The sequence below is a fragment of the Pleurodeles waltl genome, chromosome 4_1 (genome assembly GCF_031143425.1).
Source record: "Pleurodeles waltl isolate 20211129_DDA chromosome 4_1, aPleWal1.hap1.20221129, whole genome shotgun sequence".
NCBI lineage: Eukaryota > Metazoa > Chordata > Amphibia > Caudata > Salamandridae > Pleurodeles > Pleurodeles waltl.
The window spans coordinates 1,014,034,615-1,014,051,227 of record NC_090442.1 but is presented as its reverse complement, the minus strand read 5'-3'; the positions used below and the strand labels follow the sequence as shown (position 1 = coordinate 1,014,051,227).

The window sequence follows — 16,613 nt, the reverse complement described above, 5'->3', positions numbered from 1 at the left end:
ACTTTGTGTGCCTTCAATCTTGTGAAGGTCTCCAAGGGCTTGATTTAGAGCTTGCCTCCTGTTGTTTGAAGTCTCAGGGACAACAAAGACTTCTCTCTGCCAGCACCTGGAGTCTCTGGAGAGACTCCTACTCTGCCCTGTGGTGCCCATCCAGTTCCTGGGACCCTGAAAGGAGAAGCTGGCAGCCTAAGAGGAAGAAATCCACGCACAGAACACTGTGCGGGGAAAAGATCGACGCGACTCCGATTCGCGGCTGAAAATCGACGCTCGCTTGTAACGCGACCAAAGAATCGACGCACGGAGCAGGAAAAACAACGCGCAGCATCGCTGACGGAGGCTGGTGAGATCGCAACCTGCACAGCGTGGTTTTCAGATCATCGTGCAGCTGGATTTCCGACGCAAGCACCGCTGGGCATGCAAAAACAACACAAGCCCTGCCCGGGCCCAAGAGTGCTGACCGGATCGACATGTCGCTCTCCTGCGGGAGAGAAGAAACGACGCGCCCAACCCGATGAAAGGAGAAACAACGCAAGGTCTTGCTCGTGAGTGAAATCGACGCATTGCAAGCCCTTTTTGACGCTCACTCGCCCTTGCGGGGTTATTTTTGACGCACCCAAGGTACATTTTCACGCTAACAGTGTTTTGCTTTTTAATTGATAACTTGACTTGTGTATTGTGGATGTTTGTTGTTTTGTTCTTGTTTTGGTTAGATAAACATTTTCTATTTTTCTAAACCTGTGTTGTGTCATTTTGTAGTGTTTTCATTAAGTTACTGTGTGTGTTGGTACAAATACTTTACACCTAGCACTCTGAAGTTAAGCCTACTGCTCGTACCAAGCTACCAAGGGGGTGAGCAGGGGTTAGTTGAGGGTGATTCTCTTTTATCCTTACTAGAGTGAGGGTCCTTGCTTTGACAGGGGGTAACCTGTCTTGCCATCCAAAGACCTAATTTCTAACACCTTGTGTCATATTTGGCTTAGTGATGTGACCAGTAATATATATAAATATTGCATGTGTGTCATCATCGCAAGGCACAATGCAACATTTAAAGTGGGCATTTGCTGTGGGCAACAATTCTCAAACAGCATATGAAGGTAACAATGGGCTCCATGTAGATTATGTTATGAATACTTTAATCTCTAATGGCAGTGTAAAAACATCTGTCAAAAATGCAAGGGGCATTAACTGATGTAATTTTATTAGACACTTAGAAAGATAGAATATGTTTTATTCAATATACAAAGTTCAAACTAATCTCAAATAACATATCAAAAAACATATTGAAAAAATTGGGGTGAATGGTCTAGTTATCATGATGCCCCAATGCTGACCTGTAGATCGAGAAACTGTGTGATTAACAAATGTACAGAGTATTGTAACAGAGAGTATAAAAAACCGTAATGATTGGTGAAGTGGTTCACTAAAGTTTGCATAATTAGGTTACTGAGTATGTATAGCTACTGTAACTGAAACAAAATTAATGTGTTCTATTCTTGAACAAGCAACATTTCAACCTATTTGCCACATTTAGAGGTCTTCTAGCAGGCCTGAAAAAATTGCCTAAGGCAGATGAAAAATAGCAGTCATGAGGTAATGCATATGTATTATTATCAGATTTTGGGGTGGCCAGCTGATATTTAGCGACCATCCACATGCACACACCCACTAAGTGTCACAATTGAGGATAAAACTTCATGCATGGGGGCACTTCGACACCCATAAGTGACATCACTGCACTGAAACTATGACATTTGTCTCTAGGTGAAGCAGGATTGGATTATGCAAGCAGAGCATTCAAATATTTTGTTTCTTAAGACTGACAAGAAAACAAGTTTTGTAAAAGGAGTTCAGAGGGAGTAAGTCTACCTTGCATTGTCAATCTGCTAACATGAGAGCACACATTGCTATAACAAACCAGAGACTTTGATTGTAAAAAGCTCAAATGAAAGGCCTCCTGGAAACCCTAGTAGAATAGGACATCTGTCCCTAGGGAAAATGATGATAAATTAAGTAGCTCCCAGAACATGCACACCCATCCCCACCCCAAAACAAATATGACAGAGGATTGTCTCAAATTTATCATGTAAACAGGTAAATATTGGGAGCATCATGCTAAAACATTATAGTGTGTGGCATTTCATTTTCTCTGGTACGTTTCAGTTTATTAGAATAGATTGATGCAATGTAAAACTTCGCAGATATTTCAAGTGAACTCAGAAGAAGGACGAGGAGAACTTGCTGAAACAAAGTGGAAAAACTATATTCTGTGCTATTGTTTTGTTGTTGTTTTTTTTTTTTTACAATCAACGCAGCATATAAGACTTGACATGTTGTAATGTGAAACAGCTAAAAGGTTGTAGGAGTCTTTAAGGGAAGAGGTTAGATCTTAACCACGATATTTTTTTATATAAACTGAGGTTCATTTTTGTCTCTTATTTCTCTTTGTTTTAACATATTTATTATCTCAAACACTGACATTATGACCAATTTTTCCTTTAAAAAGAACGAATTGTCAATCCCATTGCCAAAGTGCTATTGTTTGTCAGGGGCACCGAATTGGCTAAAGTGAGCGTCAGTCCGCCTCCTTTCTCCTCTTGGATTTCGCTTCGGGAACCTTACGAGGAGCTTGCTCGCCAGTTTGAAAAAATATTAATTGAAAGGCTCCTCAGAATATATTTAAAGACCATCGATTTCATAGTGTCATCCACGCTGTGATCCCATTGAGTACTTTGATTTAGAAAAGCCTGCCATGACGGTGTCCATCGTACAGACGCCCTCCTTTGGGAATTTAGTGAAGCACCTGGCTCAAGCGCTTGTCCATGCAGGAGTAGCGCTCTCCTCCCTATTCGCTGCTTGTCTGGCTCAAGCCTAGGCTCTTAGAGTTTGCTTTTCTGATTTATGACGTTCTTTGTTAGGTTCTGCGTGTCACCACCCTGCCACACTAAACATAGTCCCAGACTTTATTTCACAGCTCGCTATGTGTAGTCTGTCACACTGATGATAAATCACTCTGCCACGCTGCTGCCTTTGCTTCCTCCTCCATTTTGGGTTAAGCAACGTGCCCAGCCACTCTGTTGTCAGGATCTCCACAACGCCAACCTTCTGTAGATGCTCCTGTTGATACCTCCAGTAAGGCCTACTGATGACTGACTCATACTGTATTATCCACCCGGTATCCTCAACTCCTCCGCAATCTGCATCTGTGATCTTTGGGAATCAGTCTGAACCTTGTTGCAAATGACACTTTCTCGAGTCGTAAATTTGTTGCCTCATTCATTGTAATGAATCAATGCTACAGTGCCCATGATTTTTGCTTGTGACTTACATTTATACCTTGTTAGTGATTTCTGCTCATGACTTGTACTCATACTTTGGTTGTGATTTATGCCTTGTGAGTAGGTCTGGGCCCAACTCTGCAAAGTGATAAAAAAAAAACTCTGACGAGCTATGTGGAGTTCCCGCAATCGGCGGATTGCGATAGGTCACGCCATTAGCACTGATTTTTAGCACCGGGTGTTTTTCCCGTGCTGAAAAATCAGCGCGAACGGCATCCCCGGGTAGCAAGTAGATTTTCAATTTGAGAAACACCTTCCTCAACGTGAACAGAAGGTTTCTCAACGCAAGGGGCAACGACCATCCGCAACCGCCCGTGTTGAGAAAAGTCGCTGGGACGTGGTCTCAGTAAGATTTTCCTCACTCGTGCTCGCCAATGTTAAGCTGGCGAGCGTGAATGAGGAAAAAACTCAGCTCTGCTCTGCGACGTCGAGTTTTTCTGAACTCCGTGCTCTAAGTGGAGCGCAGAGTGGGAAAAACGCTGCAAACTCAACAAGTGGAGCCGAGTTCACCGCCCACCCCTACTTGTGAGTAACATTGGGAATTATAGCTATCATTGTATCCCATCATTTACGCACATAATCTATGTTTTCAACTATTTATGCTCTGTTTTTCAACTATTTATGCTCATGAACTCTGCCTTTGATCTAGTCTCTTTATATATATCCATAATACAAGCCTGTAAAGGTGTGGTACTAGAATATTCTGTCAGAATATCGGCTCACATAAATATTGTGCCCTAAATATCATTTACAAGAATATCATTCCATAGACGTTATTAATAGAAATAAGCATCCAATGGGATGGTATTTGTATACATGATATTTAGCATGTGTTATATATGTCAAGCCATATTTCTATAAATGATATTCCGACATACAGCCGTGGCTAAAATCCTCCAAAAGCTCACCTACAGCCTAAGAAATGTAATAAAATGAACACTTTTCTGGCGACTTTTTAAGCCACCAATGTCTTTCGGCTACGTACCCTTATATAACAATGGGTCATTGTGGTAGATAGGTTTAACGAAAATGTACAAAACTATTTACAGACATTGTACTCCCTCTGAAATATTGATGCTGGCTATCACATGAGCTTGAATTCCTTTGTGAACCTGTGAACATTGTTTAGAGCTGCAACCTCCTGTAAGGGTCTCTCGCGTTACTGCTACTATGGTAGTTTGCCCACTAAAAAACTATTTCCTCTTTTCACCCCACGTGATGTCCCAACATAACCCTATATCTCTAGTGCTCATGGGCGCCTTATCTGCAGTACATCCGGAGGCCCCTCTAGCAGAACCTTCCTGCCTGGTTTCTTATTCCTGAGTGAAGGATCTAATCGCTCACCAAATCAAAACATCCTCTTTGTGAGGTTGGTGCCAAATGTGTTATTACCTCTCGCAGAAGGAAAAATAAATATGTTGTCCCTCGGCCACCCTGAGACATATGCAGACACATTTTGATTTATTGTTAAATATTTGATATGTGGCTTTAAAAGTGAAACAAGAAAATATTCTTCCATGTTTGCTTCCCTGTTATCTCATTTAGATTTGCCCCCCTCCCCCCGTTTTAACCCACCCACATCCACCTCAGACAGGTCTTCTCCAGCTATTACCAAAGTTTCACCTGCTACCTTTACTTCAGTTTCCTTTTCCATCAGTGCAGCAGTAGTTAGTCTCGGACAGTTGTGGCTTGTCCAAAGCTTTTCCTTTTGCAGGAATCCAAATGTGCTGAGTGTGCCTAACTTCTTCACCAATGCGAGGTTGTCCCTGGCCATGTGCAGTCTCCTACAAGTAGCACAGCAGTCAGGATCAACACCTTTAGTGGTACTTTGTGCATTTTGCAGGCATTGATGGTGCCTTTGCCTGGTGTTTAAGAAGCTGGATCTGGTATTTTTGTGTCAAACTCAGTCTATATTCTAAATACAATTCCCTCCAGTTCTCTCGTGGAAAAATCCCAAAGATTTCAAACTTTAAAACTGGTAACAACATATTTGAGACACTCATCTGAGATCACGTTAGAATCAAGCAATGCACATAATAAGAAATGAAACAATCTGGGAGTATTGTTACTCATTCATCTTTTAACTTCAAGTAACCTAATAGCAGGCAAGACTGAATACTGACTGTATGGGTGCATAGAAAGCCTGATTGCAGCACATCATTAAAAAAGTAAGTCCTACTCGATCCGCTAAATCCATTTTCTGACCCTAACAAAAGGGTCTAATTGCCATTCTCATTGTAAGTGCATTGGTAACCACCAGTTTAAGGCATACAGCGAGGGTGATTACCCACCAACCTCTACTAGGAGGACAGGGGCCATGTTCTCAAGCTACTTCCTTCTCGAAGCCTTTGCTCACATAGAAATGTTTAAAGGGACAAGGTCAACCATGAGGCATTCTCTTCAAGTTCTGTGCAGTTGTGGTGGCTGCTACAAAATGGAGCTCTTTAAAAGTCTAAACAAAGTCCTACTCCGCTGCAGGTGGTGAGTCTCTTGACATCTATGGAACTGTCACATTCAAATATGGAGCCCAGGAGGGGTACGTGTGCAGGTCAAACATAGGAATTGCCCAAGTTGTCACAGCAAGCATCACTATGGCAACACCTAGAATGTTGATTCCCAGGCCGGCTTTCACCTAAAGGAGCAAAACCAATGAATATATTAAAACACAGACAGCCCAATGCTCTCAGTCATGCAATACAATGTGTGGCATACACTTGAGGAGCAGACTCAAGAAATCTCACCATGTCAATAACTTGCAGGTGGCCATAGGCAAAGACAATGGCGTTCGGAGGGTTGGCCACAGGGAGTAGGAAGGCAAACGACGTGGAGATGGTGGTGGGGATGAGGATGTACAGAGGGTTCACGTGAATGGCCTCTGCCTGCAACAAAAGGAGGGGACAGATATCAGCGGAAATCTTAAGCAGAAAACTAAAAGTAATTATTTGCACCCAGCAAACTTCATGCTTTTCAATAAGCTATGCTAAAGTTATATGTACTTGTGCAACTAAGTAAACAATGCATGTTGGATAAAGAGACACATCTAAATCAATCAATTACTTTGTATTTTTAGTAATTATATGACCTGTTGAAGGTTTTCTATGAAAATACTTATTGTTAATATAATACTAATTATTACTACAATGCATTTTTTCATAGTAGCATGATATAACAGCACTAGCAGCACGGATTTTCAGCACAGATCAATCGTATGTATTTAGGGCTGGATCCTTAAAGCTTTTTTTCAGTTCTGCATGTGCACAGATTAAAAGAAACATATGCAAAGTAAAAGCCAATGGGCCTGACATTAATGAATTAAGTCAAGGGTGCAATTCCCCAGGCTGGTACTAGATGTCCCTGTTGAGTCAGCAGCATAGACGTGCAGTAGCACAAGCTGTATTTAGACATCACTTTTGTGTTGACATCACAGGGGTTCATTCCTACAGATTGGTTCTAGATGCATAAGGATAAAGTTACACACGCTGTTACTAGATGTCTCTGTAGAATCACCAGCACAAGGGTGCAATAGTACAAGCTTGTAATGGATGCTCCATTGACTTTGATTTTTTCATAATCAGCATCCAATGGAAAATAGAATATAATTCTTATTAAATGTAAAACACAAATACACCAGTTTGCAAGCAGTTAAGTTTGGACAATACACTTGTGTAAGACAGACAAGGATTTAGCAGACTATCCAGTCAGGATATTCCATACAATAGAAACAAACGAAGATTCATCTGCACATTCTCACAGATTTATTTTTCATACTCTGGGGGAAAATAGACTCTTTAGTATTAGTACGGAACAGCAAAGATTTTCAGCATTTGCTGCCTTATCGTTTTAGTGGAAGACAGTGGTTCACAAAGCCGTCTATAAAACTGGAGTCTTAGGGCCTGAGCTAGATTTTGGTGGACTGGATACTCAATCAAAACGTGATGGATATCCAATCTCCCATATTGCAAGTGCATTATACCCCTCTATGGCTCTTGTAAAAAAAAGCACACACAAAATATGTCCAACTTTATTGTGTATCCCAGTCATCAAACTCTAAATCAGGCTCTTAATTTTCATTTACAGTGCCAATCACATTTGCTTATAATCAAGAAATGAAGAATTGCTTGTTTCAGATTACTCACTACCAATGATGTCGGACCCTAAAAATAAATTTTGGCTAATATCCTCAGTTTGTTTGGCAAGCAACAGCCTTCTTGGAATGGGGTTTGTACTACCATCAATAGAATTCCATTCTAAGATGGCACCTATCAATTCTTACAACTGAGAACCCACACTTCCAACAAAAAACAACAGTGGCTGTATTACATTGGCACATATAACAAGTGACAGTGAAGAATTACAATTGCACATACAACAAGCGACCTTAAAGAATGACCACAGTGGCACATACAGTAAACAGAAAAACAAAACAAGCTCAAATTAAAAAGAAACCAGCTACTTTGATGTCAGGAATGAAACAGGAGCCTGAGTAAAGTAATGGCACAGCTCACCAAGAAAAATAGTTAAATCCTGCAAAATATTTGTCAGCAGGTATTTTTAAGGAAACAATTTTTACGCTGCATTTTTATTTCACACTAATGTGATTTTCTTTTGTAATAATAAATAACACATAATATAAAGCATATACATACTTTTCTATCATTTTTACTAGTACGCATTTGCATACAAAATGTGTTGCTTTCAGAGAGTGAAGTTTTCTTTAAAGATGGCTTCTGCATTACCAGAAAAAGGGAATATACTTCCTAAGATGTAGAATAATACACCAAATATTGAATATCATGACATATATATATACACCTCTGAACTCTCTCAAGATGCAACTGATTAAGGGCCTGATTTAGATCTCGGCAGAAGGAATACTTCCCCTCCGCCGTATTACGATCCCCTTGGGATATAATTAGATCGTAATATGGCAAACTGGATATCCGTCATGTTTTTAATGGAGTTTTCCCCTCTGCCAAGATCTAAATCAGTTCCCCTGAGGGCCTCCTTATGAGGCTGGTGGTCTTGAGACCACCAACATTGCGGTGGCGATCAGGACTCCTGTGGTGGTCCGATGCTTTTTTTTTTTTTTTAATGTTTTGTGTAGATTTGTCAAAAAGGCATTAGCGCCTAAAAAAAAAAAAACACTCTTCTAGACAAACTGTGCCACCTAACATATAAATAAACAGTGGCGACCACCACTAGTTTGTCCATGGAAGGTTTTAGGTGATCCATCAAGTAGGGGCCAAGCAAAAAGGGGGTCCCACAATGCAAAATTCCCATGCACTTTATATAGACTTGTTTAGGCATGGGTATAGCAAACATTGCTGAACAGATGCACACAAAAGTTGCCAAGAAGGCAGATTTTGGTCTGCAGATTGTGCTTTTTGTGACTTGGTCTAAATCTGTTCAATAGTTTTGAGAAATTAAGGTTGAAAAATTGTATATCTGGAAAGTTGGGTTTGAGGAACTCTTGCAAGAGTCCCTTAAATTCATTTTTTTAAAATAGAGCATTCCGACTGGCCCAGGGAGCTTTTTTTCCCTTGGGCCATCTTGCCCCCACAGGAGCCAGACTCCCAAGGGAGTGAGCGCTCTGACTGGCTGCCAGCAACATGAGAAAAATGTTGCTGTCAACCATTACATGACTCAGGGACTTAGGCCCATATTTCTACTTTTTCACGCAAAATTAGGCTAACGTAGTTTTGAGTGAAAAAGTTTACCGCCGGCTTGCACCATTCCAAGATGCCGGCCGGGTGTCTTATTTATGGAATGGTGCATTCCGACGCAAAGGGTGGGCTAACATCATGGAAAATGATGTTAGCAGGGTGGGGGTGGCGGGATGGGAGAAGGGGGTTTTGCACTAAAAATTGACGTTAGGCTGGTTAGAGTAAAAAAAGATGACTCTAACCAGCCTAGAGTCATTTCTTGAGGCTAAACCATCCAGTGGAGAAGTGTGGCACAATGGTTAGAGTGTCAGACCCTGATGCAATTCCTTTGGACCAGATAATTCTCGCCTCGCTGCCTAATCTAATTAATGGGTCCCACTCTGTAACTCTGGGCAATAGCTTGCTTAATCTCCACAATGGCCCTCACAGTGCTTGGATGCCTGGCTTCACCTTGGGGGTGCCCAGGAGTGGGCACCTCACAGGGAAAAGCCAGGAGGGGTTCCACAGCGGTATGCTTACAGCGCCTTGAGACTCTAACAGGTGAGTAGTGCGCTATACAAGTGCAAAGTTTACAGTTTTTTTTTTTATACCACATGACTCCTGTCTCATAAAAGACAGGAGTCATGCTCAACACCCCAGTGGCCAGCCCAAGGGACAATGGTCCCCTGGGCATGGCCATTGCACCAAGTGCCATGTATGGGGGCCCATTTCACGGCCCCTAGTGGCACTTTAAAAAACCCAAAAATACTTACCTGGGATGGGTTTCCCATCTTCCGCTGTCCCTCTGGAGTGGGTGGGGGTGTCCCTGGGTCTTGGTGAGGGCACCTGTGGACTTATTCCATGGTGTTCCACCATAGATATAGGCCCACAGGTCCCCTAATGCCTGCCCTGACCCAGGCATTAAATAATGGTGCTAAGAAAGCTTAGCACCATTATTTAGGCCCTCCTCTCTCCCGTGCACCATTTTTGCTTGGGAGGATAAATAAGGCACCTGGGCTTTAGAGTCATTTTTTGCCCTGGAACGCCTGCCTTGCATCTCATTGACGCAAGGTAGCAAAAAAAGACTTTAACTCCAAAACTTTGGCGCTACAACGGTCTAGCACCAAAGTATAAATTTAGAGTTAGGTTTGCGTTGAATTAGTGTAAAAACAAAATGATGCTAATTCAGCACAAACAGAGTATACATCTGGGCCTTAGTCCCTGTCCTGAAGTAAATAAAAAAAAAATTGAGGGGTAAGGTAGGGCTACAATGACACCTGAGCCATAATGGGGTGGACCTAGAGGAACCCCTTCTGGTGCCAAAATGCAACAAATATCAGCAATTTTTGCCACAATACCGCAGGACTCCTGTGACATTGAAAAAGAAAAAAGAAAATGGCGGCTGGAGCATTAATCTTCAGTTAAAGGCCCCGGGGTGCCCACTCTTGGGGCTGCATTGCTGTTATGAGGGGAAGGGGTCCCATTAGCCAATCATATACTGCCTTGATATCGGCAAGTACCACGGTATACAGGTATACCACATACTGACAAAATTAGGTAGAAAAGTAAGGAAAAGTAATACGGCAGTTACCTGCCACCATGTGAATAAAAATAAAAAAATGAGCACACTCATTGTGTGATGTCATCAGTGATGTCACCATATACATATGTATATATTTATATATATAAATATATCTATCTATATATATATATATATATATATATATATATATGTGTGTGTGTGTGTAACATGTATATATTACAGAGTATTATAATTTATATTTTTCCCTACTTATTATCACTTTATTAAAGTAGTAATAGGTACAGAAAATGTGTTATAAATGTCTATCTATATATTTTAAAAACCAATTTACAGAGTACTGCGATAAAACAATTCAAAATACACTGTACTACACTATATTTCACAAATATAGTGTACTACAGTGTATGTGCAATTTCTTACATATTTAAATCTACAGAAAAGTGCTATCTACACATTACTGTGCTATTTAAATAAAATAAAAATAAAATTTTTGGGTACCAAATAAAAAATACGATGTACTACACTATTTTTCACCAAAATAGTCTACAACAGTGTATTTATAACTTTTACCATACATATTTATTTCTTTAATCTAACTACTTTGGTAGTTTGTAGATATTAGTGTGGTTCTCTGTAAACTAGTTTAAAAATCTATAGAATAATATAAGTACATTTCACAACCTATTATCACTTTTATAAAGTTTTAACAAGTAAGGAACAACAATAAAACATACAACTAACCTCTTTATAAGGCCCTAAACCACAACACAGCCAAAGTGTGCTGAACTTTATGGCTGCCTATTACCGTTGTACACACAGCCTTTATTCAATCAGATACTGCCTTGGTATCAGCATGCCCAAGGTATACCACACTCTTACCAGAGTATACCGCCACAAATATATTATTTTGAATCCTACAGCTTGATCACTACTTTAACTATTTGCACATACTAACACAAATTACCATTTACACACCATAATTTATTTTCCTGCTACATTACATCTACATATGTTTACACACTTTCATGTTATGTCTTTTTTAACTACCACATTCCACCTCACACCACTCCACTCTATGCCACTCCACTCTAAAACACTACATGCTATTTCACTCCACCACTACTAACCTACATGCTATTTCATTGTATGCCACTCCACTCTACGTTACTGCACTATGTGCCTCCCAACTTTATGCTAATCCACTGCATGCCACTCTACTCTACCCCACTCCACTCTATGCCACTCCCCTCTATACCACTGCACTGTAAGCTATCACACTGTAAGCCATTCCATTTTACGATACTCCAGCATACGCCACTCCACTGTCTGCCCTTCAACTGTACACCACTCCACTCCATGCTATTCCACTGCATGCAACTCCACTCTATGCCACCACGCCCTACACCATTCCACTCTATGCCGTTCCACTCTGCGCGACTCCACTGTATGCTAGTCCTTTGTACACCACTCCACCCTGTGTCACTCCACAAAACACCACTCCACTCTATGACACTCACTATACGCTATTACACTCTACACCACTCCACTTTATGCCACTCTGCTCTTCACCAATCCCCTTTACGCTATTCCACTATATGCCACTCCACTGTACCCCACTCCAGTCTGTACCACTCCACTATAACCCAACTCCACTCTACGATACTCAACTGCACGCTACTCCACTGTACCCCACTCAACTTTATGCCACCCCAATCAAAGCCACTCTACTGCATCCCACTCCACTCTACTCCACTCCATTGTACTGTATTCCACTGTAGGCAACTCCACTCTATGCCACTCCACTCTACGCCACTCCATTGTACGCTATTGCACTTTATGGCACTACAGTCAATGCCGCTCCACTGTATCCCACTTCACTCAATGCTACTTCTGTATATGGTATTCCACTGTATGTAACTGTATGTATACACTCCCTGTCTATGCCACTTCACTGTATGCCACTCCACTCGACCCCACTCCACTCTACACCACTCCACTCTAGTCTATTCCACTCTGTGCCACTCCACTTAATGCCACCCCAGCCTTCACCACTCCAATGCATGTCACTCCACTCCATGCCACTCTGTTGTATACTATTCCACTGTATGCAGCTACACTCTATTCCACTCCACTAAATGCTATTCCACTCTATGACACTCCACTCTACACCACTCCACTCTACACTATTCCACTTTATGCCACTATACCACACTCCACTGTACGACACTACACTGTATGCCATTCCAGTCTATGCCACTCCCCTGTATACTATTACAATCTACCCTACTTCACTCTACGCTACTCAACTGTACGCCACTCCACTGTACGCCACTTCACTCTATGCCACGCCAGTCTACATTCCTCCCCTCCACTCTTCACCACTTTACTGTACACTATTCCACTGTACGCCACTCCACTGTATGCCACTCCAGTCTATGCCACTCAATTGTACCTCACTCCACTCTATGCCACTCTATTATAGGCCATTTCACAGTACACAATTACACTGTACATCACGTCACTCTACATTATTCCACTGTACTCCATCTCACTTTACCCCATTCCACTCTACGCCACTCCACTATATGGTATTCCATTGTACGTCACTCCACTTTATGCGACTTCACTGTACGCCACTGAATTGTGCATCACTCCACTGGATGTCACTCCACTCTATGCTGTTCCCCTCTACGTCACTCCACTGTACACCACTCAAGTCTATGCCATTCCACTGTACCCCACTCCAATCTATGCTACTCCACTCTACACTGTTCTACTGCACGCCACTCTACGGTAAGCTGTTCCGCTGTATGCCACTCCACAGTTTGCCACTTCCTGTCTGACCCTCCACTCTAAACTATTCCACTGTACACCACTCCACTCTACCCCACTACACTCTACACCTCTACACTGTATATTCTCCACTCTATCCCAGTCTAGAGTATGCACTCCAGTCAATGTCACTTCACTGTTCATAACTCCACTGTACACCACCCTATTCTACACCATTCTACTCTACACCACTCCACTCTATGATATTCCACTCTATGCCACTCCACTGTATGCTATTCCACTGTATGCTACTCAATTCTACCTGACTCTGAACCAGGCTACTCCACTCTACGCCACGCCTCTCTATGCTATTCCGGTACACACCACTCCAGTCCACCCAAATCCTGTACTCTGCTCAACAACACTTTACTCCACTCAGAGATGTCTGTGCCCCTCCACTCTGCCACATCATATACCACTCTGTAGTACTCTACTGTACAACTATGTACTCCTATCAATGTGAGTCAACAGCACTCTACTTTACTCCATGCCACTATATGATGCTCTACTGCACTCTATGACACTCTATGCAACTCACTCTACACCACTCCAGCCCACTTTACTATACTCTACTCTCTACCACACTACTCCACTGGACTCCACTACTGCACTCCATGCCACTTCATTGCACACTACTGTATGCCACTCAAATCTACAATACTGTACTGCACTCTTCTCTACTCCACACCACTCCACTGCACACCATTGTAATCCACTCTGCCACATTCCACTCTACTGCACTCTACCACACTTTCCCACTTTCTACAATGCAACAGTCCACTCCACTGTACGGCACATCACTCCACTCTACAACACTTTAGTCCATTCTATGCTACACCCCTCCACTCCACATCCCTCTGTTCTACATGATGCTACTCCACTCCATGGTTAGTTACTATACTGGACTCCACTCTATTGTTCTCCACGACACAGCACTTTAGCCCACTCTATCCCACTGTACGACACTCCATTCTACACTACTCTATTCTAACATTCTCAATTGCACTCTTAAGACTCTACTACAGTCTGTGCCACTGTACCACATTTAACTCCAATCTATGTCCGTATAATACAGTAAAAGAACCCTCTACTCCATGCCATATCCTCTATATAACACTCTACTTCACTCTATGACACGTTTCAACTCTCTACGATACACCACTCCACTGTACTGTACAAGATGGCACTCCAATTTATGACAGTTTACTCAAGTCCACTCTATGTCTCGGCACTCTACTGCACTTCATGCCACTGTACTGTACATACACACTGCTCTACCGTACACTCCACCACTCCACTGTACACCACTCAACTCTCCTCCACTCTACAACACTACTCTCTACGACACTACACTGTACAACATTCACCTCGACTCTACTGCATGACACTCTACTTACAGACACTCCACTCAATGCCAATGGAGTCTATGATTTAAAACACATTTTTATGAAAACAAAATAAAATTCAATGAAAAATCCAAAGGTTAAACTGTAGTTATAGTTAGGAAACTTTTATTTATTGTTTCTATACAAACCAAACTTCAACTACATAAATATTAGAAATTCTTTAGCTATACCTAGCATTTATAATTTACACACTACCTTAAAATTACTATAACTTTATTCATTATTTCTATATAAGCCAAACTTGAGCTGCACAAACATTAGACACTGGAAAGTTATACTTATATCTGACAATCATAATTTATGCAACACCTTCAAATTATTATAACTCGCGCAACTCCATACACAGTCTCTTGTACTTCTAAGAAATCCTTATTTCACTTTTTACTCTTAAGGTAGTTGTTACTAAGTCACAATACATGTTCAAACTGTCCTCTCACATTATTAAAAATACTTGAAAGAATTCATAACACATTCTTTTTCAGAATTGAATCAAATTGTAGGTCATCTATTTTGTGCAACAAACATATTAAGGTTAATGGGAGAGTAATATTTTGCATGCCCTGGAACTCTGGAAGTGTATAGTTGATTTCTCAACTATTTATTAACCCCTTGCGGTCCATGGACGTAATGGTTATGTCCGTGGCTGCGCCTCTCAGGCGCCACGGACGTAAGCATTACGTCCGATTACTGGCGCACGAGGAAAGCGCTAGCGCTCCCCCCGAGGGCCGTGGTCAGGACCTACTTCACCAGGTCAGGACTGGAAGGGGAATCGCTCCCCTTTCCACCCCCACCTCCCCTGATCCCCCTGATCCCCCCAGTGACATCTGATGACATCAGCACACGATTGCGTGCTGACCTCATCAGAGGTCACCTCCCATCCCGTTGGAAGCATGCTTCCAGCACGATGCAGAAGAGAAATGCAAAAGCATTTCTCTTCCGCTCGGGAGGAGGGGGCCAGCAGAGGCATGAAAGGAAAAGAAAGGCCTATTTTTGTTAGGCCAATCGGTCCCCAAGGGGGGCAGAAGCCACTAGACACCAGGGATTGGTGTGTGTGTATGTGTGTGTTTTGTTTGGGGGGGCTGCCCCTTGGGCAAGGGTCGCTTCCTATGGGGGCACATTACTGTTGGCCATATGTGCCCCCCTTGGGGGCAGATCGGCCGATTTTTGGAAGGCCCATCTGCCCCCAAGGGGGAAAGCCCACCAGAGACCAGGGAAGATTCTTTTTCAAAATAAGAGGGGGGGGGGTATGGCCATACCCACACCCCAAATAAATGGGGCCAAAGTTGTTCTGCCCACCAGTGGGCAGATGGGGCAATTACCCCAGTCCACACCCCGGGGAGGCAGAAAGTCTACTAAATGGCATGGAATAAAAAAAAAAAAAAAAATAGTGGGGTGGTGGCTACCAACCAGTATGGGCCTGGTTATGCCGCCAACCCAACTGAAGGGGGTAACAGTCTTTCAGTTCCCCCTCTGCACACTAAAACATCTTATCCCACGGTAAGCAAGAGGACGTTTAATTATTTTGGGTTTTGGTTTTACATTTGGGCCATGAGAGCTTGGTAACTCTCAAAATCGTCCCTCTTGGAATGGTGAGGGCTGCACTTTTTGGACTTTGGGACGCTGCCATGTAGAAAAATCCACAAGACCCAGACACATCTGAAAACTAAACATCTGGTTGATTCCAGGGTGGTGTGCTTCACATGCATCCTGCGCCATTTTCTTACCCACAATGCTCTGCAAACCTCCAACTTTGCTGGAAATCACACATTTTTGTGATGGCACCATCCGGAATCTGCAGAAATCCACAAAATTCCTACCACCCAACATAGTCTCATCTATACCGATAACAATTCTG

The 16,613-nt window shown here is 42.3% G+C and overlaps 1 protein-coding gene across 1 annotated transcript in view; it reads right to left on the bottom strand.

Annotated features, from left to right (window-relative positions):
* Nucleotides 1–1,159: 1,159 nt before the first annotated feature.
* SLC13A1 (solute carrier family 13 member 1) overlaps nt 1,160–16,613 on the bottom strand; it is a 311,708-nt gene continuing 296,254 nt past the window's right edge. The window contains exons 15-16 of the mRNA XM_069229886.1: nt 6,077–6,214; nt 1,160–5,967 (exon numbers count right to left, since the gene is read on the bottom strand). Coding sequence (XP_069085987.1) covers nt 5,833–5,967; nt 6,077–6,214 — 273 coding nt within the window. The 3' untranslated portion in view covers nt 1,160–5,832. The remainder of the gene's footprint in view (nt 5,968–6,076; nt 6,215–16,613) is intronic.